At 40.4% G+C, this 26501-nt stretch overlaps 1 protein-coding gene across 2 annotated transcripts in view; it reads left to right on the top strand.

Moving 5' to 3' along the window:
- RORA (RAR related orphan receptor A) overlaps window positions 1-26501 on the top strand; it is a 551492-nt gene that overhangs the window by 366219 nt on the left and 158772 nt on the right. For both annotated transcript variants that reach the window (XM_075897683.2, XM_075897682.2), the window contains exon 2: window positions 22246-22275. In XM_075897683.2, the coding sequence (XP_075753798.1) occupies window positions 22246-22275 (30 nt within the window). The remainder of the gene's footprint in view (window positions 1-22245; window positions 22276-26501) is intronic.

The following is a 26501-nucleotide window of genomic DNA, read 5'->3' as shown; positions in this document are numbered from 1 at the left end:
TCAGGAGTACACTCACAGTGCCAACTATAGCCAGGGACTACCATGCTTAAAACTTAGCTCAATAAGTCATGTGAGTTGATTATTCAAAGCATATTCTGAACTATGCGATTAGTACCAAACAGCTCAGGGGACAGTACTGCAACCCTGACATGGTCCTGTGGAATTTAATGTGAGTTTTGCTTGCATAAGGAGTATAATAGACCCTGCAGCACATTGCACATGCTCAGCTATTTTACTCTCCTTGGAAGCAATTCAGAAAAAAAAGCAACTTCTGTTTGATCTCTCAGTGCAAATCTGATTCAAGTAGGCACGTTAGAGGTTGTGTATTTTAGTAATCGTGTAGCCGCAACACATTTTTGCAGATACATGTTTACTAAAATTCTCCCCAGGGGCAGGGCAAGCAGCCAGTGCCCTATTGGCCCCACTCCCAGGGAGCTCCCTGACACCCTGTGCTGCTGCCTCTGCATCAGAGGTAGCAGTGCAGGGTGGCAGGCAGAGCCAGTATGCAAGGAGCGCCAGTTTAAAAATCGGCTCCCCGCACAGACCGGCTCCCACCTGAAACCCCTTGCTGCTGCCTCTGATACAGAGGCTGCAGTGCAGGTTAGCAGCAGCCCCTGTTCGTGGGGGACCTGATCTCCCCATGGGCAGAAGCTGTGTCAGCATCTCGCCTGCCCCCCCCCCCCCATACTACTGCCTCTGAGAGAGAAGTAGAAGCGTGGGGGCAGGCAGCTCCGCAGGATTTGGTGCTTGTGGGGAGCTGGCTTTTAAGCAGGCCCCAAGCACCAGCTCCTGCCTTCCCTCCTTGCAGCCTCTGATACAGTAGGAATAAGGGATCTTATTTCAAGTAGGAATAAGGGATCTTCCGGAAAAGGGCTTATTTTCCAGAGAATCGCGTCTAGACTGGCGCTTTTCTCCTGCAAAAACCCCGAGCCGGAAAAAAGCGGCAGCCATGTAAATGCAAATGCCGCGGGGGATATTTAAATCCCCCGCGGATTTGCAATTCCAAAGTGTCTCATTAGCATCCCTTTTCCGGAAAGGGATGCCAATGTAGACACGGCCAATTTGTGAAACTGATTGTTCCTTCCTAAGTGGAGTGCTTTGCATTTGTCCTTATTAAACTTCATTCTGTTTACCTCAGACCATTTCTCCAGTTTGTCTAGATCATTTGGAATTATGACCCTGTCCTCCAAAGCACTTGCAACCCCTCCCAGCTTCGTACGCTAACATCCCTAGATTAAAGCCACGTTAGGGAGAAGAAATAATGCTGAAATTTAGTTGTAATAATGTCCAAGGTGTGCAAACTATACCCAATGCCTATGGGCATAGACCCTCAAAGTAAAACAGATTCAGAGCTAAACGGGACTCTTACACTGTAATTCTCCAGTTGACTACCACTCTTCATAATGTCCTTATCAACAAAGCCTGCAGGTGCCGAAGAGGAATGTCAGAACTGTGGACTGGATCTTCATTTACTTTGACTTCATTTGAGCTCTGTCAGTTTGCGCTCCCTTGAGGCTCTGACCAGTACAGGCAGTCCCCGGGTTACGTACAAGAAAGGGACTGTAGGTTTGTTCTTAAGTTGAATTTGTATGTAAGTCGGAACTGGTACATATTGTAGGGGAAACTCTAGCCAAACATTTCTCCAGAGCTCAGTTTTATTCTCCCACACCTCACTTCCCTCAGTCCTTTATTCTCAAGCTGAGGTGTCTGCTGAGAAAAGCCGCTCCGCGTCTCCCTGGTCTGCTGGGGGCGGGGCGCTAGCTTCGCGTCTCCCTGGTCTGCTGGGGGGAAGCAGCTAGTGCGGGGTTGCCTCACCCCGTTTGTAAGTAGGGATCTGATGTAAGTCGGATCCATGTAACTCAGGGACTGCCTGTATTTCTAAGCTATGTGACATGAAGAGTCTCCACTATTCTGCATCTCCTGCTTTAGGAGAGGATTATGTCATGTTAAGAATGGAGTTTTATTGAATTTCCTGACCTAGACCTTATGATATGCATGGGAACGGCACTCCACCTTGAAATTGAAACCCTGTTTTGTTTTGTTTTTCAACAATGGACTTCTTTAGGTATTATGTCTTTTTAAGAATAATTCCAAGGGAGCAAATGCTGCTGCATAAGGACTTTTAAATCTTTATCTGCTGTACAAAAAGTAACAACTAAAAATCCTAAGAAAATTCTTGTAAAATTATTTTCTAAACTAATAGTTTGGTCAGATTTGTGTTGCCCTCCCAAATAATTTAAATATTTACTATTAGCCTGCAAAATGTATAAAGCACAATTTTTGAGTTGTCGAAGCACAAAAAAATCTTCAGAAATCAGCGTCATTGTCCAAACAGTTCTTTCCTCTGCAGCTTCAGCATTTCCCAACAGCTTTGTTTACAGTTTTCCTTGACAGTAACTGGCACCCATGTTGGCATCTTCATTAGAGGTCAAGGGCTGAGGCTCAAGTTTCATGAGTTGTTTAAGTACCATAAGCACATACTTCGACTAAGGTATTTGATTGAAAGCACTGAACGAATGGGCCTGTAGCCTGCACTCCTCAGTCTCTCTATTTGAGGTAGTCTATCATGCTACAAGATTAGGCTAACCGACAATTCGAGAAAGTTTGCACTACTGAGGCTTGGTGGATTAAAGAGAAACCTTATCAATCCAACAACTTTTGCCAACACTAAATTTACATATTAAAGTTTTCTCTCTATATATATAAAATAAATTTTCCTGTCAGATAACAGAATGACATCATCACATCATCGACCTAACCCACTCCCAGCCCGTGTTTACCTCCAGACAGGGTGCCTCACTAGGTGCTCCAGGCAGCTCCTCTGGCCCTTACATCACTCCCCCATGGGGGGGGTCATCTTAGGCCACCACCAGAGTCTGTCCCCACCCCCTGGCTCCAGCCCCTTTCCGCACTGACTGGCCTCTTCCCCCGCAGCCCTACAGGCTGCAGCCCCTCCTCAAACAGCACCACGTTCCCATCGCCGCCAGCTAACCCGTACAGAGACCCCACAGCTCCAGCCTGCTCACTCACCACCCTGCCAAGACCCAACATCCTGGCCCAGCCCATGCAGTGCCCCACAACTGCTCCCTCCCCTGCTTCTCTCCGTGCTTGGGCCCTGCAGCGTTCCGACTTGCTTCACCCTTCAAGCCCCACCCAGTGCCTGCCAGGTCTCTGCTACGCTCTCCGTCCGCTGCACTGCGCCAGCCCCTTCCCATGCCTGGCCCTGGCAATGCCCCATGACCTCTGTCCCTCATCCCTTCCCCATGCCCAGCCTCTGCAGCAACCTCCACTCGCCTCTCTCTGGCTGCGGGGGAGGAGGGACTTCACACAGCTACACTGCACCCAACGCCCGCCCCTCCCAGTAGAATTCCGCCCAGGAAGCCTCCAGCCAGCGAATAATGACCATGCCCAGCCCGGGTGAGGGGGAAGCATGATGGTGGTGCCAGAGCCTCTTGCTTGCTGTACAGAGGTTCAGGAGCAAGAAAGCTGCTAGGAGAGTGAGCAGGGAGCTCGCCAGGCCGCTGCTGCGTTCATACTCTGCCCTGCCTCCCCCCCCCCCAGCCTTCATACATCCTGTGTTTGCCTGGAGTTAGTTTGGGTATTGAAATACCTTTTTGTAAGGTAGTACAGAGAACATCTAGAGTTTGTTGAGCCAATTGATTCTGCCAGGAATGTGCTGAGTTTGAATAAATATGGAGGGTTTTACAGCAGCTGAGCAAAGCCTCTCTCAGATAAGATATCTTGTCAGTGAAGAACATCCTTAAATCGAAATGCCTCAAACATAATCAAATCTCTCCTCCCTCTTTCCTTGCCTTCTCTTCCCACACTCGTGTCACCTGCTCCCTGCAGACGGATAGTCCTGGATATGATTCTGTTAAAATGAATTTACAGAGTAATGCTCAAAATTCTGCTCTTAGGCTCCAATCACTGATGTTGTAAATTTGAGATGTGTATGTGAAGGAGCCAGGTTATTTCTTCCTCCCACCCCTTGTTTAATTTCCCTGGAGCCCTGAAAATAACTAGTGTGGGATTATTTGGAGATATTCATGTCTCTTTCAGCTACAGTGCCTTCCTATTGCTTCCAAGCATTTGCAAAAGCTCTCTCTGAGTTCCTTAAGGGAACACTGCCTACAGAGAGCAGAAAATTTAGGGAAAGAATTAAATGTTTCTTTGGCCATTTTGCCAGTGAAAGGGGATTGGAGACTGATCCCAACTTCTTCTGGGGGCAGTGGAATGTGGTACAAAGTGCAAGTATTAATTGACAAATCTTTTCTGTTACCCAAATTTCTCAGATGCTACCTAACTGTCTGTTTGCCTTAGTGATGTCTCTGAGATACTGAAGTTGATCCAAATGGTATATTAATAACAATATAACAGTAACACCTAGGGCAGTGTTTCTTAACCTATGTTCCGTGGAACACTGGTGTTCTGTGAACAACTCTCAGGTGTGCTGCGACTTCTTCTTTGTTTTTGTTACTTCTTTGTTTGTGTCTTTTTTTGTCTAACAGCACCTTTTTTTTTTTTAAAGAAAATGTTCATAGGTGTTCCGCAAAAAAAAAAAAAAAAATACTGTTTGGTGTTCCATGGTCTCAAAAAGTTTAAGAAACACCGAGATAGGGGCTGCAATTGAAATCAGTATAAACACATAGTGAGGGACAGTCCCTGTTCTAAATAGTTTACAATCTAAATAAACAAGACACAGGATCAGAGGAACGAAGTATAATATTCCCATTTTACAGGCAGGAAAGTGAGGCACGAAGAGAGTAAATTATTTACCCAGCATCATACAGAAAATCTCTGGCTGAACATGGAATTGAACATAGATCTCCTGAGTTCTATACTATTCACACCACAAAACCATTTCTACTCTTGATTTATACATTGTTAACATTTAACTTAAATCTATCAGGTTCAATCATGTTATGCTGGCTATATCAACCTGTGGAGGTTGTAGTGCACTGGTCTGTTTCGATAGTCCTGTGCGTAAGAAAAGGGATACATAACACGGCTAAGCTCCCAAGGTTTCAGTACACAGAAAAGAGAGCAGAATCAACTGGAAAAGTGAATTGGATTCGGTGTTTGCTTTAGGTTTGTACCAAAATTAGCCTATTTCTGTGCCAAGCTCCCTGTATTCATTGTAAATATTTGTTTCAGAGATTCTGCTGAATTTCTTTAAGATTAAACAAAGTTAAAAAGCTAAAAGCATACATGGGCTCTATTGAAAGACTAACCTAGCAACTTAATTGATAGGCTCTGGCATAGAATCTACCTTCAGGAGCACACACCAAGAGTCAATTGATTTCACTATGAAACCTGTGCACATACCAACAGCAAAGGACAAGAAATGTTTTATTTGTTACACACATTTATTACTATTTATTACAATCAGTATCAACCACCAAACTGCCATTAATAAGGTTATAAATTTACCAGGGACTGGAATGACAAATGCACTTTAGGGGGACATCTACACAGCAGGGCTAAAGCCGAAATAAGCTATGCAACTTGAGCTACGTTAAATGTGTAGCTTAAGTCGAAATAGCTTATTTTGGCTTTTGGCGCCGTCTACACAGTAGGAAGTCCAAGAAAGAGCATTCTTCCTCTGATTTCCCTTACTCTTCGTAAAATGAGGGTTACAAGAGTCGGAGGAAGAAGTCCTCCAGCTCACCATTATTTTGACATTATGTCAAAATAACTGCTTTTAGGGTAGACACGGACTACAGTATGTTATCCGAAATAACACTGCTGTGTAGATGTACCCTAGGTGTGCATTGCAACCTCTTCTATTTCTGCTTCTCTGTGTGACATAAGGGCAACAAACTTTCACTTGATTTCAAATAGCAATTCTCCCATCCCCCCATGCCGAGATTTCACTACAAAAAATAGAGCTTTTATGGGCCACTCTGAATCTTCTTAATGGATTCTTATTGGTAAAGTGCCAGGGGGTCAATGCAACTGTGTCTGAATTTGTACATTCAAGATTGTCAATGGTGGTTTCATCTGGCAATGAGGTTGCAGGCTCACTGGAGTTACATTGCAAGCTAAGAGAAAATGACATTTTGTATGATGGTGGCAAATTCAACCTAATAAAGAAAAACGTAAAATAATACAAAAGGCTGCATATTTTGGGATATGGATTCATTCTGTCTGTTAATATTGATCTTCCTGAGATAGCAAATGTCCCTTTTTATAGACAGCGTAAAAAGGAAATACATTCACTCTTAAGTTAACATTATATTTAATTATTTACTGTAATTCAAATATTTTGGAAACCTGTTTATTATCTAAGGTCAAAAAGATATTTAAGGTCTAGAACATTTCATTATCACCTTGCAGTATTTTTCAGTCCACTATATTTTTTTATGTGCTGGATTTAAGCCTTAGAAAATAATCATCTGAAAGAAGTTAATCTTTTTGACTGGTTTCATTGTGCACAGGGATCTGAAGACATTTTGACTGTAAGATAATTCCTAACCAAAATAACAACATGGCAGACTCCATGCTGCAAAGTAACTGGCATCCAAAGGTGCATGAAAGTAAAAGATTTACCATTACATTTCACCATAAGGAAAATGCAACATATAGAAAACAAATGTGAAGGAGACATTTATTAACAAATTGTGCCAAACTCACCCCTCATATAACTTCTTGGTTTGAGCAGTTAGATCAAATATTAATTTAGCCCATCTTTTCATTGTATGTTGTCTATAGGAGAACTTCCGGTCACAGCAATGTTCCCTCTATTTTTTTACATCCATGTGCAGAATCAATGTTGCTATGGGCACCGAAGGATGTGTGGCTGTGCACCATCAATAGAAACACACGGTGATGGCTGTGGGGAGCTGTGGCTGTTCTCCTAACCTGGGTAGCACCTACATCTCTCCTGAGCATTTTAGGGATGTAATAGTGTAGTCGATTAACCAATTAACCGATGAACAAAAGCTTATAGGTTAACACACATTTCACAAACACATACCTTGCCAGTAAATTTTTTAGCAGTCTGCCAGCAGCCTGGCTCAGTCCTGGCTTGCGATGGGTCTGGAACATACCCCCACTGTGGCTCTGCATTTAAAGTGTATTAGGAGCCAAACAGGTAGGCAGCCTGGCTTGGTTTCAGTTTGCGATGGGTCCAGGAGCTCAACCCCACCCCTAGACGGGCTGCTGCCACCTTGCATTGCTGCCTCTTTATCAGAGGAAGCAGCACAGGGCAACAGTCAGCCAGTTTGTGAGGGGAGCTGGTTTTTAAACTACCTCCCCTCGTGGACCAGCTCCTGCCTGTCACCCCACACTGCTGCCTCTGATACAGAAGCAGCAGCGCAGAATGGCAGGGGACTCTCAGGAATGATGCTGGAGCCACTGGCTGCAGGCCCCACCCCCGGGGACTATAGTTGACTAACCAGTAAAAAATGAGGTTACTCAACTATTCAGTTAAGCAATATTTAACATCCTAAGGCAGCTGCCCAAGTGCTCATCTTACAGGGAACACTGGTTCACAATTTCTGATAAAATGCTGAAGCTGAAGACACAGTAGGTTGATTTTAGTGGAAATTTTACTTGTCAAAACTGCAAAATTGGACCTAAAATGTACAATAATATCCCGCTTGTAATTCTGTCTAGGGTTGTGTTTGAGATCAGTTTCAGTATTGTATGCATTTGTGTTGAAAGAATCTCAGATTATTAATTAAGCAGCAAATGTGATTTTTTCTGGTATATGGACCTTTTACAAAGAGAAAAGAATAATCTCCGTGGATGACAGGTTTTCAGAGTGGTCATAGCAGCCTTGCTTTGTAGATTAGAATTGGTGTTGCACTTCCCAGGTTTTTTCAGTCCTAATGTGTGCATAAAATAGTGTTAAATGGTTGTTTGAAAATAATAGCAACAAGTGCAGTACTCACAAGATGGCTTTGTAGGAATTACAAATTTGTCAAACACCTGTCAAGAATTATAGTTCACATCACTGGCAACCAGTTTATTAATATTGCTGGAGTCGACAGAGTTTTCTCTAGGGTGTTTCCCCCTTTCCTGAAATAAGTTTAGTGATTTAAACTGAACTCTCCAGGGAGCTCTGTACTAGAGGAATCTAAAGTGTTGAAGTGCTACTTGTGCTATATTCAAGTCTCAATTTTTGCATAAGCCTTCAGCATAGTTCCTTTCCCCTCCCTATTCCCCCCATTCAGCTGCAGCTGATCAAGACATAATAGAATCTGCTTCTCTTCCCCAGGAGAGCAAAGCAATGAGAAGCCGAAATTCAACCTCAGTATATTTTGAAATAAAAGGGAGTCAGTCTGTAAAAGTCAGAATTTACCTGGAGAGAACCTACTAAAAAGTACCACTTTTGACAGTCAATCTCAGCAGAATAATGAAAGTCACATTTACAAGAACATTGCTGATAAAGTAATGCAACACACAAGAAATTGACTTTCCAGATCATAAATATTTTTTCAAAAAGACCATTCTTCAGAATCTATAATGGAGCAACTTGGCAAAGAGAAAATATTCTTTGCCAGTGAATATTGATTATTATTTAATTATGATTAAAATAATCCCCGGTTGTAATAAGATGATGTTCAATTATTTGAAACATAATTAGCCAAACACATTCATACTATAACTATATTTAAGTCAATGGGGTTACACTAGGTATTAATTCAGTCTAGTACACTCTCCCCATATTTTTTTTTAAAGATTTCACACTAGAGAACACATTTCCTTATAGAACCACTCTTTTGGTTTCAACTGAGAGTAACAGAATTTTAATTGTTATAGAACAATAAAAAATCCCACCAAAAACCCTGTAGCAGGGCTGTAATTATTAAATACCATAGGATGGTTTTAAAAAAACCATAGGAAGATTTTAATAAAGAATGAAATCTTAATATTTCAAACTAATTTTCATAGGTTAATTTTTTCTTCCTATTGAGCATGCTTTCACTGTGACCACTGATATTTTGTACCCATGTTGGTCAAATACATACTGGCTGCAGTCACAACAGTTCACCTCTAGGAAAAATCTAGTAAATCAGAATATCTTCCCAATTGTCATTTTACAAAACAAAATATGGAGAATTCAAAGCAAAATGGTGGAGGGAGGCATGCTGGTAGTATTGGGAGCCATTATTTGTATTTCCTGGATATGCCCTAAATCAGAGTTTCCCAATTTTATTTGGCCACGAAACCCTTTTTTTAAAAAAAAAGCACCAGGGAAAACTGGTTGACCAAAAAAGGTGGAAAAACAAAACAAAAAAGCTGGCAGCCCCTTGAAAATGGCAGCCCCAGGCAAATGCTGAGCTCGACTGCCCCTAAGACCGGCGCTGGAGAGGATGGGGGGGAGTGATTGGGTTCTCATGGAACCCTTACTTTCACTTTGCGGAACCCCAGAGCACTGTTTGGGAAACACTGCCCTAAATTGAGAATACTAATCTGATGTTAGAAAATTACAAGGGTCCTCTCCAGGACATAGGCCCACTTTTCAGATCCAAGATGTCTGTTGATTAAAAAAGTGGTAATTTGTAATAGGTTTTCTGTTCTTCAGTCATCCCAGGATGCTTACCTTGTGAAATCACAATCATTCTGATGCTTTATGAACTGGAGGGGCAAAGGACCAAAAATACTAGAACTAGAGGTGCCGTGGGGAGGGAGGTACTGCAGCATCCTCTGGCTTAAAGCAGTTTTCATTATATACAGGGTTTACAGTTTGATTCAGTGGCTGTCAGCAACCCGATATACAAATTTCTTCCAGCACCCCTGATTGGGACAAAATTAAGATTTCACCACATACATGGAAGGAGTCATTGAGTAGAGGACAGAGTGAGAACCTCCTTATTCTTGTACATGACTGTTTTTTTGAAATACCACCTCCATGGGCTTGAGCAATTTTTGTAACTACATTTGTGTCTCCTCCTTTGTCTGTAAATTGGGGATAACACCTGGGTTTTGAGGATGTTTGCACCAAGCTTTGAAGAGGTAAAGCATTGTATAAAGCAAATGCTAAGTATTATTGTAACTGCAATAACTGCAAGGAAAGCACATCAAGCATTTAGTGTAGTGTTGAATACTTTTTTGATATGGGATACATCTTCATATTTTCAATTTGCTTCAGTGTAACTGTAAAATTCCTTTACTGCATTGCTCATATCTTTGCAAATGTTACAACTCCACTTGAAAGATAATGGTACTTGCAGCTTGCTCGTCAGCCACTACATGCAATTGTTAGGCATAGCAAACTTCAATTATAATAATAATTTGGTTATGAACTATATAAGGAATTAGCAAAAAATGTGTGCTGTGCAAACATTCCACCTGATTTTTGTCAAAAGTTGAGCCGGGCTATCCTAGGTCAGCACTTGGGAGATCTCCAAAGGCTACTTGAATATTAAAATGGAGCTGGTGACTCATTAGGTGGTACACTTCTTCCTTAGACAGTAGCGTACCAAAGTCTTAGACAGTACTGTACTAGTGCCATCTTTCAAGCAATATATACAAGTTCAAGCCACTCAGTCATAGGAGCTAGTGATCATCCACATAGCATGGTATTACTGCTAGACTGGTAGCAGGTAACTTCGGGTACGTCTAGACTACCGCGTTTTGTCGACGGAAGTTTTGTCGACAGATACTGTCGACAAAACTTCCGTCGACAAAGAGCGTCCAGACACATTGAGTTCTGTCGACAAAGCAAGCTGCTTTGTCGACAGAACTCCGTAGTCTGGACGCAATGTTACAGGCAATAACACCTTCTGTCGACAAGAGTTCTGTCGACAGAAGGTGTTATGCCTCGTAAAATGAGGTTTACCAGCGTCGACAAAACTGCTGAGTTCTGTCGACGTTATGTCGACAGAACTCAGCGGTAGTGTAGACGCTGGTATAGTTTTGTCGACAAAAGTCCACTTTTGTCGACAAAACTAGGTAGTCTAGACACACCCTTCCACTGCCACTATAGTATCCAAGCAGTGCTTAGATATTTCTAATATTTTCCTATATTGACAAGGAGAAGCATGCAATTGAGAAAACAGGATATACATTATAAGTTTAAAACTGCTTGAATATTGGCTTTGGAGGATAGCAACAATAAGAAGTTAGGAGAAAATTGCTGTTCTATAAGGCTTTGCCATGATTAGACTACTAAGATAGCTACCCCGTTCTCTCTGCTGTACAAATATTTTTTCTTGTGCCCATTAGCTACTGTACTGATGAAAGACTTTCTGTGCAAAACTTATGTGAAGTTTTCTGTCTGTGTGAAGTCTTCCCTTATGTATTGTCTTGAAGGGAATGGGAAATCTTCTGTGCCTATGTGCAATTTGTGTGCACCAGGGTTAATTGAAGAAAATATGCACTGAAGCCAAACTGGAATTCAGCCAGCAACGCAATTGTCTTATATGCAACTCTACAACACATCCTAGTACTATATATTACATGGGCTTAATGGCCGAATGTAGTTCTACCAAGATAACTTCTCAAGGTGAATAACTGACATTGCTTTTATGGAATGAACCACAAGTCCTTAACCTCATAACTTAATTAGAACAAAATTAAATACCTGAGATTTATCTTATCAATAGAAATGATTTTTTTAAAATATGTTGTTTTATAATGTATCGGCCCATAGGTGTGTTTGTATGTCACTAACTAAACAATATATGACAGAAATCGTAGTTTCTTTGATATTACAGACTTAAATGTTTTTCTGTTAAAACCTTAGGTGAAAATAGTAGGTTTTGGGAAGTATCTTCATCTCAGTAAGTAGTAGGAACATAAGAACGGCCATATGGGGCTGGAACAAAGGTCCATCTAGCCCAGTATCTTGACTTCTGATGGTGGCCAGTGCCAAGTGCCCCAAAAGGGGGGGAACAAAGCAGGCAATCAAGTGATCCATCACCTGTCGCCCGTTCCCAGCTTCTATCAGAGAGGCTAGGGACACCACCCCTGCCCGTACTAGCTAATAGCCACGGATGGACTTATCCCACATTAATGTATTTAGTTCTTTTTTGAACCTTGTTATCAAATTATTTGTGGACATATATCAAGAAATACTAGACATGGGACAGGCTCTGGCTGCAAAATGTCAGCGTGAATTGTAACCCCCCTGAAAGTTGAAGTGTTTTGAGATAAGGGGCTTAGTCTATTTTAGGGATGGGACAGCTATGAGCATGGATTTGGAACCAAGTATGTGTGTTGGTGGAGGCCCAGGAATAGGGACAGTGACCACCTGAGCACATCCCTTTGTGGCCTGGGACTTCTGTGTCCGGCCCCTTTCCCCCTTCACCAGGCCTCTTTCAACAAACTTCGGCCTTTCTTTCAGTCACATGGCCCTTTTTAGGTGCTGGGTTTTTTAAATTAAATTAACTAGATTTTCAAGTAATTACAAATATAAATCTTCCCCTGGAGCTTTACGTGGGTGAAATTCCTCCATCCTGAGGAGCTGTCACTTCCTCAGGAACCACTGCCTGGAGACCCTCTTTCCCTACAGCTTCACTCTGAAGACTCCTCATTGCAGAAACCCCATCCCTGCAGCCTTTTTTACCACCTGATTCAAACAAAGTATGGAATGTCCTATAATTAAGGCTGTCTTAGCTCCAGGCTCTCCAGTTGACAGACAAGCCACCCTTTTGCGCCATAGTATAGGACAGTGGTCTCCAACCTTTCTAACCACGAGATCACTTTTTCAATTTAAGTGCAATGTAAGATCTACCTCAAACCCAAAAACCCTTGCCAAATACCCAGCTTTCTTCCCCTCATTCTCTGAGATCCCTCCCCTGCTCCAGCCCTTCTCCGAGGCCTCACCCTGCTCACTCCCCGAATCTCATTCCCTTTCACCAGGCTGGGGTAGGGGTTGGAGTCCAGGCTCTGGTCTTGGGCAAAGGGGTAGAGAGTGTGGGAGGAGACACGCTGAAGGTAGGGAGGTAGGCTGGGTTCTGGAGTGGACTAAGGGGCATCAGCCTCTGGAACACAGGGAGGTGGGCTGGATCCCTATGCCCACATGGGCAGCCAACATCCGCTGCCTCCGGGATGGACCTGGCTCCTGCATTGGGAAAGCAGGATAAGGGACCTGCAGGAGGTGGAGTGGGATCTCAGGGTTAGGGCATCAACCTCTAGAGCATAGGGTGGTGGGGTCGAGTCCTGCCAACACAGGCTGCCCCAGGGATCCGCCTGGCTCCTGTATTAGGAAAGCAGGATAAGGGACCTGCTGAAGATAGGGAGGCTGAATAGGTTCTGGAGTGTACTAGGGGATAGAGCACTCTCCTGCAGAGCACAGGAGGGTGCGCTTGAGTCCTGCCCCCCTCCACCCACCCTGGAAGTGGCAGGACAGCCAACACAGGATGGAGCTGGCTCCCATATTAGAAAGGCAGGATAAGGGACCTGCTGAAGGTAGGGAGGTGGAGTGGGTTCTGGAGTGGCCTAGGGGATACTGCATTTGCCTGGGGAACACACACTGTGTGAGAGTGACAAAGATTTGCATTGCCACGCTCCTTCCATCCTCTTCCCTCTGTGTGGAGACAGGGTACAGGAGTGGGGGGAAGAAGGACACCCTGACATCAGCACCCCCCTCTTCTCCCTCCTGCATGACAAGCAGGAGGCTCCCAAGGGAGAGAACAGGAGTAGAATGACAGTAGGGAAAGAGGCAACTTAATAGCTTCCCGGCCAAACCAGTCAGGATCACCTGTCAGAGGCTCCAAGATCTACTGGTAGATCCCGATCGACTGGTTTGGTGACCACTGATCTAGGAAATCTCTGACGATTCTGCAGTGTTACTATTTGAAGGATAACAATCATTTCTGTGTCCTCATGCAGTAAAAACAGCACCAGGAGTAAATCAACGGTACCACAAGAAGCTCAAATAAAGGCTGCCTAGAAATAACACTTCTTTTCCATTCAAATGTTGATCATAAAAATGTATTTTGTTCGTTACTTTCTCAACTGTGTTCCCTTAAGCAAATTTCCATTAATTATTAGTACACTGAGGGTTAGCAACATACCACACAACCAATGTACAGTGACATAGTATGGTGTTCTGGAGGCACACGTTACCTTACAGTGTCTACCAAATTGCTATATTCCCAAACTACTAGATAATTCAGAGGTTAGTTCAAAGACTGTTTCAATGATTATTATAAACTCCAAGCCAAATCCAATTTCATGGTTCTTGTCAATGCTTCCTCGTCTCCTTTTAAATAAAAATGCTGAATGCCATTTTCCGTTTTTATATAGGACTTCCTGTGGTCAATAGACAGGTACTAGCTTTATTCAAACTTTTTTTAATGTTTGACCATTATCCTAGTTTTGTTCAGTAATTTGAGTGCTGCAGAAGCTGAAATAACATTTCAATGCAGATTCCTTTAAGAAACACTAATGTCTTTAATGTTCGGTTTCTAGGAAGACTTCCTTTTCCAGTAGTTGTTCAGTATTTGAAGTAACCACTGGCAGCAAGGGATGGAAGAAGTAGCATTTGTATTATGTCATGCAAGAGAATTAGTCTGCCTTGAATTCATTAGTAAATTGTATTTGATAATCCTATTTAATGGTCAGTGTACAAATGAGACTTTCCATACATAAGCTGTTTCAGAGAACCTACCAGTACTTTTCTGTTAAATGAGATTTTTTTTTTTCATTTGAACTGGGAAATGTTCTCTGAAAACCCTCTGTTCTGTTCAGCTTTCTTTCTGGTTTTGGGAACAACAGTGGTAATGTTGCTGTTTGTATAGCATAATGAAAGGTGTATCCTTTACTAAATAAATGAATGCTACATGTTTTATGAATATATAGAAAATGATATTTACATCAATATTATACATATTTAGAGCATTTCACCGGGAATACTTAAATACTTAATACTTAAATTTCAGCAGGAAGGATTCCATACTTGAAATCTAGATCACTTTACCCATCATTGAATGTTACAGGAATTTAGTGTGTGCAGTAGTAACACCACAAGGAAATGTAGATAGGAAGGGAAGAATGTTGCATATAATTGATACTTCAGGGGAAAATATAGGAAGGTAAAGTATAATTCAGTCAAATTATTACAATTCCTCCTACACCCAAACTCCCTTTACGAGCCTAAACCTCGCACCCTTTCCTGTACACCAATCCACTGCCCCAACCAGTAGAAAGTGAGTAAGGATTGTCGGAGAGCAAGTGATGGAGGGATGGGAATGGAATGAATAAGGCCGGGCCTTGAGGAAGGGGAGGGATTTCAGGGAAGAGTTGGGGAAAGGGGCTTGAGTGGTACGTATGATTACATGATCAAATAAAGTATTGCTCTTAAGTGTAACTTATACAAATACATGTAGGAATATTTTTATGCAGGCCAGGGGAACAGTCAGAAAAAGTTAACCTTTTATGATCTAAGTTGCAAGAATAACCAACTCCCACACTATTCTCAAAGGAGCAGAAGGGGCTTTTGGCTGTCCAAAACACAGCAAACATGTCTGAAGTCCATACACTCTCATTGCTTCCCAGAATCAAGCTGCTTCTGGGGATACCTAACAGTGAGCTCACTAACATCATGTTACTTGCTAAACAATTCACATTTTCTGCAATGTCCTCTTTGTATAAAATCAGACTAACTAGAAAGGAAGTGGAACTCTAGTCAATGAATCAAATAGCAGGAAGGGCCAACCATTGAGGACTGATTCCCCTCAGGAAGCTGCACACATTGCAGAGCTCCTTGGCAGTATATCTAGTGCAGGTTAAATTAATTGTTCCCATTAGTGAGCTGATAGGTCAGCTCCTTTAAATGAAGGAAACTCTGTGCTTTGAATGTCACTGCAAGGAAAAGGTAAAGGGCTTATAGAGAAGGTGTCTGTCGCTTGTGGCAGTATTTTACTGTTATAGTTAAAACTATTTAAATGATGGCTTACAGTAAGGCTCACAATATGAATAAAATACATAAGAAGGCGGCCGCTGTCAGTTTTTAAGAGATGGACGATTTCTATGTGGTTTTAGCTTATTTTAAGAACAATAGTGTGTTGAATAGGGTTGGATTCATGGAATGCTGTACATTAAATGGAATTTGCTCCCTGTAATTGTGGAGCACTGTAAAACTATTTTTAAATCCTCACTTTATCGTTTGCTCAGTCAATTGTGTAATTACTAGTCATTAAAACAAAACGAATTCAAAGTTTTTCTAGGTAGCTTCCTGCTGGATCTATGTTCTTTTTTTTAGATGCAATTCTATATTGTATTTAATTTTTAATGCACAAGGTACAAATAGGAAAATTAAGTTTAGATCAGCTATCTACACATATATATTACACTGATGTTTGACACATAAAAATGTAGAGATTTTGTAATGTTTTGTCCATTTTTTAAATCTATTTCATAAACTATTTATGGAAGAAAAAGGAAACACTTAAAGGTCTGAAAGACCCTCTGAGGTAAGGCAAGTCCAAGAAAACAAGTGCTTGTAGAAACTTCCTTAAAATTGGGGCTCAGCTCATCAGTTTTCCCAATTAATTAGGTCACTCCAGAGGACTAAGAGGACACCCTGGGGTAGGTATGGCAGGGTATCTTCCTCTGTTGCAAGGAAGGAATGGACAGCAGCTTGGAACTCCCTACTTTGCCCACCGGGAGTGGCAGCAGGAGTCCCCTGTCTTCTTCCAGAGGCAAAGACAGTAGGATGGGGGACCCCAGTCCTTGCCCCAACTGCTGGGCTCTCTCTGCTTGGGTGGGTATTGACATCACTGCACTGATTGTACTTGATTCCCATTTTCAAGCTGTTTTCCCCAATGCTGAGGGCTAGAAACTCGCTTTAAAATAAAGTAAGTCAAAAGGGACTTAAGCACTTAGCAGCCTGTGTCTCACTGGATCTTTGGCTCCTCAGGGACATTGGAAAATGGGACTTTAGAGCTCCTGCGTCACTTGCCACTTCTGAATGGTTACCTATAGTGGCCAGGTCTTCCTCCAACCCTGGGAAGAATATGAAGTATTTCCAGTTCAACCAGGGGGTCAAAAGCCTAGATCCTTTCAGCCATTTAGGCACCTAATTCCATTTGAAATCAGTGGGAGTTAAGCTTCTACCTTTTGGGATCTGAGCTCGAGAGACCTTGAGTACTCCCCCCATATGCCATTCCTTTACAATAAAAAGCATGAGAGAGCCCTAAATAGAAAAGCTTTGTTTTTGCCATGATGAGCTACTGTTCCATCACTTTGTACCAGAAAGCTCTAGGAAATCTAAGACATTACAAAATATTTTAATTCTCATAAAAATTTCTCAAATGATTTTTTTAAAGAAAAGCATTTAAGTAATTATACAATATGGAATTGTTTTTACATCCCTGATTGTTTGATATCTAGCGTATGTTGTCCTTGCAACTTTAGTACATGCATTTATTTCTCTTTTGAGTGAATTATAAGCATTAGTGTCCATTAACAATTTTTGAAACAAAAGTACTTGGAGCACTTTCAGTAATATGTACTGATTATCATTAACAGCTCTTTTGTCCTAGACAAGGACACTATTTTGTAACCTCATTTTGTTTGGTGAGACTTGCTCCGCCTGCATTTACAATAAGTGTGTGCATTTTTCTTTTACATTGGCCATCATAAAAACAGTGCCAAGAAAGATCATATGACTTTTTCAAGCCAGGGATCCCTATCTACTTTATTTAAATCATTGTTAGACATTCTAAAAGAATGTATTCCTATCTGAGGACATTCAAGACCATTATTCTGCTTTGCTAGGTTCTCTATATTAGCTAAGTGTATGCATAATCTATCACCTTAATTGCTAGCTTCTAACCATGATAAGGTAAAAGAGAAGTGGAGTGAAGGATAGAAACACAGTGGGATCCAGAAGACTGTAGCACATTTTCCTTCTGATTTTACACAGTACATCAGGCAGGAAGTCTAGAGTTAAAAAGTTTTAATGTTTTTGATTCCATAATGTCAAGTTTGTAAGTGCATGAAAACTCAAAGTTCCAGAAATTCCCAAACTTACAATGTTGATTTCCTGATTTTTTTGTAACCATGCACTGATGAACCTAACTAATTTTGGCTCAAAAGCCTGAGCTTGTGTTATAAAGTCAGTTTACATTAATCTTAAATATAGAAAATGAAACATTATCCTGGTTGCTCAGTTACATGGTCTGTCTATGATGGAGGCCTTTCTGATGACAATTTTTAGAAATTATCTTTCAGGAATTTTAAGAAAACTATATGTTGGATGTTTTGGAGAATAATTAATTTTGCTAGATGGTACTTTTTTTTTTTACTTACCATTCTATACATCAAAGTATAGAAGTTTTCCCCTTGAAATATGAAGAGTTGACAGTTGAACAACAAAAATAATAATCTGAGTTCTCAGAGTAAGCAGTTTCATTATGTTTCTTTAAACATTATTTGGGTGGGTAACTCCAAGAAATAACTTACGATGGATAAATATTTGATTTTTTTTATTCTCAAAAGACATTTTTATCTCTATTTGAAGTTGGCTAGTAAATATCATAACTGTAAAATGATATCCTATCCCTGTTGCTGGATATTTTCCCTAAAGTTCATTGAATAAGGAAAACTATTTTTGTAAATACAATAAGGAGTCTTGTGGCATCTTAAAACTAACAAATTGATTTGGGCATAAATGTATTTGCTGGACATTGTTATGTTATGTTCATGGAACATTTATGCCCAAATTAATGTGTTAGTCTTGTTTTTGCTGAAACAGACTAACATGGCTCCCCCTCTGAAAATTGTTTTTGTAAACACCACCGATAATAGCAAATTATGTATATTTAGTGGGAGTGGAAAAAGAAATGTCATATACATTATTTTAACTGGAAACAAAATGAAATTGCTTGTTGCTGTATAGAGAATTGCATAGCAACATGTTAACTTAGCTAGGATATGGTATTGATTGGGAATGTCCAGCTACATTGCTGAAGTGATAAATGTAATATTAAAACTTTCACTTACTGATAACCATAGCAATGATACACTGATATTTTCATGACATTTCCTTTGTTTTACTTTGAAGTCTGGCTTGTTGAAGTCAGGAAATCTTTCTGTATTAGTAACACTAAAGCTGTTTGTTCTTATTTTTAAGTCCGTTTAGGCTAGTGATAATCAAACTAAGTTGTCACACATTACTTCAGAATATCACATTGAAAATGAATCCATGCATGTAAAGCAAAACGTTCTATAATCTTATTTTAAAATCTACGTTTTTCTTAAATAGCTTTTTAATTTGGGTCAAAGGTTTATATGTGTGCCAATTTGTTTACAAAAATAATACTTGATGTATCATTTTAGACACACTTTGGAGTTTGATCCAATGCTGAGTTGAGGATCGTGCATCCCATTTCTATTTTACCATGTGCATTTTTCCATAATATGCTTTTTTCTATTCCATTGTACAAATTTAGCACCCAATCCTACGAATATTATGAACAAAATTCCATTAAACTGAATGTGATTAAAGTTGATTATATACTTTAGACAATGCAGAGTTAAATCCTTAAGTGATCCTATAGATTTTGATGGAATTGACTACTTCTGTATGTGAAACTAGTGGGATATGACCCATAGAACAGACATAAAAATCTGGATCTGAATAGAATTAGCATTGGTGGAGACGGTGAGTGATTTAAAATTCATGTCAGTGTCTAGTTTATGCCTCCATATGAACAAATAGCGTTATTTGTATATTTCCATGCATAACACACTTTTAATTGTATATTTCTAGATGATTATTATACTTTGGTGGTTAGAATTGCTCTGCCTTTGTTTTCCTCTTATAATACTAGACAAGACATGTTGCAGCAGCCTAGAAATACACTACATATTTATTGTTAAATCTTAAACCACTGGTTAAAATATATCCTATCTGATTAACTGGTTGGATGTCCTAATACCTTTGCTATTCAAACTTTCCCCTACGTTTAATAATTTATGTGGGAGGAATCTTTAAATTTACAAATGAAAATATTACTTCTTTAAAAATATAGTTAAGATTCTTAGTTAATTTGAATCTAGTTTTGTTGAAATCAATGGCAAAACTCACACTGATTTCATTTGGACCAAAATTGGTTTCAGTAAAGCCTCAATTATAATTAATGCCTTTAGTTTATATCCTGCAAATGGCAATGTAATGTTGCAGAAGACATCATTTTTTACTGCAATTAAGATGGTATATGGTTTAATCTGATCTAAAAATGTGTGTGTAAAACTTCTTAAGCCTTATCAGCTTCTAATAGGTAATTATTACAGATACATTTGATTAGATTAATATACCATACTTATTTAAAATTTTAAAGTACAAAGATATGAACATTGATATTTCTATCAATGCTTCATGCGTCAGGAGAAAGTCGTTCCTCAGTCAGCATATACAGCTAAGTCTGTTTTGTGCTGTGGCAAACGGTATTGTGATGAGGCTGTGAGTAATCAGAAGTGACAGCATAAACACTGTCTGTTCAAAGTGATTTTACCAAAAGCATTATTTTCTGGGAAGAGTACACATATGGCTTTCATAATGCTGAAAGAGCACTGATGTATCAATTTATTAGCACTAGAGTTCTGAGAGTCAGTTGCAAATTATTTTCAAATTAAAGACTCTTTATTCTCAGTGTTTGCTATTCAGTAGATTGCAGGAGCTAGTCAAATAGGTTAGAGCACAGGTAAAGGTTTCCATCAAGGAAATGTTAGGACAGTTTGTAGTAATGAAAGTTTCTGTAAGGAGCGCTGTATGCTATTCTGCAGATCAACCAAGAAAATGAACAACAACAAAGACTTTCGGAGGAATGGGTGTTCTTGATGAGGGCTATAATTTCAGATTCAAAGACTAAGTAAGGTCAATGGGAGTAGCGAGGCAGTGCCTGTAGGCCCAGGGCTACACAGTCACCTGTTTCCTCCCACAGGAGCTGTGCCAGGTAAGTACCCCAATCCCCTGGCCCCTCCCAAACTCTACCTCCTGCCCAGACCCTTCACCCCATCCTGCTCCCCAGCAGTTCCCCGTCACACACTGAGCCCCTCATTTTGGTCCAATCCCAGAGCCTTGGCGAGGTCCCACAAAATCTACTAGCCCCCGCCTCCCAGAAGAGTTAATCCAGCACTAAGTACTTGGGGTCAGCATTATTGATTTAATTATATGTCACAATAAGGACATTTTGAAAATGTCGTGAAGAGGTCAAGTATAAATATACAAATGATATCTGTTTTTAGTACGTTTTCTGTAATCCACTTCGCCTCACTGAAAAGTTGCATAACAAAGTAATAGGGCTAAAATAAAAGGTCATTCTTTTTCTATAAATTTGTTTTGAGGGTCAAGGGGATACAGAACTGTGTTGTTTTCATACATTGCGAGCAAAACCTATTCAAGATTTCATTACAGGTCTTAATCATGAACTAAATATTTCAAATAGTTGCATTACTTCCAGTAACCTCTTTCCCCTCTCACAGAATGCCCCCAAAGGAGAGTGAAGCTTAAATAATGAGAGCTCAGAGTATAGCACCAGTTATCTACCAAAGTAGAGACGACATTGTTTATATTCAAGCATGAATTCCGATGACATTTAGCGGAGTTAATGTTATCTTTATTTGGTATTATGTATCTTGCCTAGTTCCATTTGTTTTTCTGCATTTTTTATAACGTCTAAAATTTCATTGGCACTGGATGATCCCTGCTGACTAACACCACGAGCCTCTTTGGCATAAAAACATCTTTATTCCTTCAACAATATATTTAACAGGTTCTATCTATTTTGCTTCCAGCCTAGAATAGCAACCAGTAATGCCCATATTCATAGTGCCGTTTGTTTGGTTTTAATAAGCATAATTTGTGGTTTGTAGTGAAAAAACAATTTGCACATAATAACCATAGCAAATGAATTGCTATCTTGCTCAGATCTTTTCTGTCTGGGGAGGTTGGTGTGCATTGGTTGGTATGAGCGTGGGAAAATTCTTTACTATGAGACATAAAGGGTTGTACCCCTCTGAACATACTCTTGGGCCTTTCGGGGCAGTCACATATCCCACAACTGTTTAACTCAAATAGGCTTTTGATCAACAAAATCTCAGTGGTTACATATATGAACCTTCATTAATGGGGAGGAGGGTAAGGATATAAAGTAACATTAAAACCTGCATACAAAGAAGGGAGATACTCCTGAATCTAATGTTGAAATCGATGTGACGTTCATGCCTCTTCTATAGAGGCAGCCGTATGTCTCTGATGAAAGAGTTTTATAATGAAATATGTATCAAAAGACTTTATACAATGGTCACTTTCCTAACAATGGTATCATTTCTTTCCTTCAGGTATTTCTGTAACAAAGAAGACGCATACATGTAAGTAATACCTTTTTGGTGTGGTCTTCTCTTACAAATGGAATTCATAGTAGACTGACTGATCTGCCTCTCAGACTATTAACTGCTTGTCTGATCTGGGGAAGTTCTATTTTACAAACTCTAGTATCCTTCCCAAGACAGAGTGGCTCAGCCCAGGGATGAAATTTCATCAAAATGAGTATGCGGTATGTGTGTGTGTCGTGGGGTGGAGGGAAAGAAGGGAAGGGGTTTGAAGAGGCAAGACAAAGCTCTGGGTTCTGAGGTGTATGCCTTTATAGACGGCTGGTAACTAGGGTATCCTGAAGCCAAGGGAGAGGACAATTACCTTCTCATCTCCCTTAATTTGTGTGCCTGTTACATATGTGATATGCTTCAAATGAAAGCCTATTTTAATTATATTTTAAATCTCCTCCCCCTTTCTATCCTCTAGTCTACAAGTAAGATGACAATGTGCTTGTGTTAAAGGGAGGTACTGGTTGAAAATGAGAATTTGTCTGTTAGCCATCCATATACACAGACATAGTAAATGGCATTGTGATAAGTGATGTGGACATATGCACTGACGGAATACATATTTACTCTGAGTCTCCTCGTCATCGACAACTGCTTTTGGAATCAGTCCGCATTCTTATTCCACACTGAGCCAAAAGCTCAGACCTTAGGAACTGTTATGATTTGTTATGGGGGAGTGATATTATACACTGCAGTGCTTAGAAATGATACGTCATGGAAGTCAGGTAGTGAAGTAATTGCCCTTGCCCGCCATTTCACATATTCATACAATGAGGACAAATTAATGGTGTTAGAATTTGACAAATGCCTCATATCCAAGTCATACCCGCTGCTATGCAAGACTTGTTAGGATGTATTTTAACAAAGACAAGACTTAGAGGTGTGTTTACCACAGCGTCATAGGATGAAATCAGTCTAATAAAATATCTTACATTAATCTCACTCCTGTTTCATTCATAATTTTAAAATATCTATGTTAAGAAAAACACACTTTAAAATCCTGCACCAGTAAACACTGTATTATTAAATTTAATAACAGATGTATCAGTTACGGTTTGTCAAGGCAAGACATGTAGATGTCACTTGGTTTGAAATGTTAAATCTTGCACACTTGTTTAGAGCGCAGTGATGGTCCTCTGCATAGGCGGGATTAGTACGTAAGACACACTTCTAGGGTCACATTCTCCCGTTGGATGTGTGGATATGTGGTTCCCATTGACATACGTGGGGGAACTACACGAGGGCATCTGAGGGAAAAAATTGACCCGTAGCTTTTTGGTGAATATTTGAGCTCACACTGACTGAGATTGACAGTACAGGAGACTGAAGTCCTCTGTATATCCGCAGGCCAGGCATTGTACAGACAGCTTCCTTGCACAGCCTTGCCCATGAGCTCAACCCTGGCCTGGAGGGACCACCCTCTCTAGAGGTGGTAAGTAATTCAGAATTTATGCTAGCTCAGTCCTGGGCCTCTCTTGTGCAGAGGCTAGTGATTGTGCTTACTGTACATGGTGGTTTGTGACATGGACTCCAGTCCACCTGGAAATAAGCAGAAACCACCAGACTATATATTTTCTATTCAGTAGCGCCTTTTATTGACCCGCTGTCAGGAACACCACTTCATTTTCACTCTGTAGTGCCATATATATATATATCAGCAAAATTTAAACATTAGCCAGAGACCTGAAGACTGTAGGAAACACTTTCTTAATCCATGCCAGACTAATAAGGGATTGTCCTCACTTCTTTAATGGATTGTACTTCTGGGGCCTATCATGGAAAATAGTTTTGTTTTGGAAACCTAATTTGTTGTGCTGGATGATTTATGCTTAGTCACTGTTGACAATGCTGACTAATGATGGCACGGTGTTTTCTGTCAGTAATTGTGAAAAATATTCTGATTCATAGCTTGCAGAAGAGAAGAGTTTTGTGTTCTACTACATGCAGTAAACACAATCTCATTGTATGTGCCATTAATGATCACGCATACAACCTATGAAATAGCTCAAGCAGATGTTGGAGGCCCTATTCTGTGGCATCATGCACATGAAGAAAGAGCTGCTTGTTTGCAGTTTAAAGAGAATCAGCCAAGTGTGGTTCTCATTTTGCATGTGGGTACCTAGCAGTTGCTTGTATGCACTTCTCTGAAACAAGAAAGTGATCTGAGCAATGGAAAGGTGAGCTTACCCATTAGGAAAGGATCTGAAGAAAATGAGTAATATCTAACAGTTGGCATAATGCACATCTAGTCACAATTTTCAGACAAACACATATAAACTTTCCTTCAACTTTGGTTGAAGTTCCTTGAGAACTAGATGATACTGTGACTGATTTGCTGAAATCAGGAATTGATTCAGACTGTGCATCTTGAACAGTTGTCATAATGCACAGTAAATGTGTCTTTTTTTTCCTATCCTTGCTCAGAAAGCTGCTTAGAGATTAACATGTTCAGTTGTGGAATCGTGTCAGACAAATGTAGTTTCATGTCGGCACCCAGATGCAAGAATCACAAAGCAAATCTGAGCTGTTACGGAGCCTAATAGTATGCAAAGGAAATGACACTCTTATCTGACAAGCATTTTGTGTATTGAATTATGCCAAATGATTGTGTTTGTATAGCTAATCTGTTTATCCACAGCATGCTCATCACCGTGAGCATAAATTTAACCAAAATAAACTAAGTTAAATAGATTAGGATTTCTCAAAGGAAAATCCGAAAGCATTCTTACAAGCGGCACTTGACGTGGGTGCTATATATGATACTATTTAGGGAGCCAGCAAAAGTTAAGTTTCTCCAAGTACAGGGGTATTTGAGTGTGTGGATTGGCTAAAATCCCAGCACTAACTTTAGAAGAAGAGTTCTAATGATCTTCTGACCCAGTTAGAGTCATATGCTGTAATGTCACTTACTCTGGTAAACATGTCAGGAAGTTTGGGCTGATGATATAGAGCATAGCTGTGTTGGACAGCAGTTTAGCTCTGCTTGGATATCACTCATTGTGTTGAGTTGGAATAAACAGTCTTGTTGTGGCACTCTTCTTGGGATTAGTCTTTGATACATTCCATATTGAATGAAATTTAACTTCTGGGCAAAAGATAGCTAGTTAGTTGAACTCACTTTTGAATCAAATTGTACACAAGTATTCCTGTACACGCAAAATACCGTTGAAGAGCCTTATGTCTCCCATCTATTTAACTAACCTAATAAAACCTGCATGATTTATTAAGTTCTTGCTAGTACATTAACGATCGGTGGTTATTTCTTACCAAGTCAAAATGCATTGTGTTTCTCTGGCACCTTCTGTAATTTCATATTGATATTATGTCTTTTGGGAATTTGAGATTTTCAGTATTTGAAACCCTACAAGAGAGTGATGTTATTCCAAGCTTTGCTCACAGAATAAAATATGTCCACACAAGACACTGAGGCACTGTGTTCAGTCAATTAAGCAGATGTTCAAAACAGGATGTCTTCAGTCAATTGAGCAGCTGTTCAAAATATGCTGTCTTGGGGTACGTCTGCTCTGCACACTTATTTTGAAATAAGCTATTCAAGAAGAAATACTCCAAAATAGCTTATTTCAAAATACCACATCTACATTACAGGGAAGCCTCAAAATGAGTCCGAAGCAGGCTTCCCTAATGTGGACATGCTACCTCGATTTAGAGCCGCAGGAATGACCCTGGGGAGGAGCTATGTCGAAATAGCAGCAGTGGGGTGTTCACACTACTGCTATTCCGAAATAGCTATTTTGGAATAGGTGCTATTCCTCGTGGAATGAGGTTTACAGAAGTTGTAATAAGCCATCCATTATTTTGAATTTATTTCAGAATAACGGCATTGCTGTGTAGGCGCTCGCATTGTGATTCCGAAATAACGCTGCTGCGTGGACACACCCTTTGCCTCTTGGGTGTGGCTCCTCTTGATTGGGCTTTTAGGCCCTGCTGTCCTCTGCTAGGCTCCCTGGACTTTGATTTTTCTTGATTAGGGGAAAAAATATGATGGTGCCTGCTGAAGTCTCCCCCACTCCCAAACCATAGGCCCCAAAGAGGTCCCTTAGAGTAGATTGTGGCAATCCTCCTCTCCCTTTTTCTGTGCTAGGACTAATGAAACATTTTAACTGCCTGCATTTCCATAATGACAGTAGTAATGGATGACACCCACTGAGATGAACTGGGATAGGTTGCATTTCCCAGCACTACAGTTTCAGGCT

This window comes from Pelodiscus sinensis, chromosome 14 (assembly GCF_052426305.1).
Source record: "Pelodiscus sinensis isolate ZL-2025 chromosome 14, ASM5242630v1, whole genome shotgun sequence".
Lineage (NCBI taxonomy): Eukaryota > Metazoa > Chordata > Testudines > Trionychidae > Pelodiscus > Pelodiscus sinensis.
Note: the sequence above shows the minus strand (reverse complement) of the source record. Positions and strands in the feature narration are given on the sequence as shown.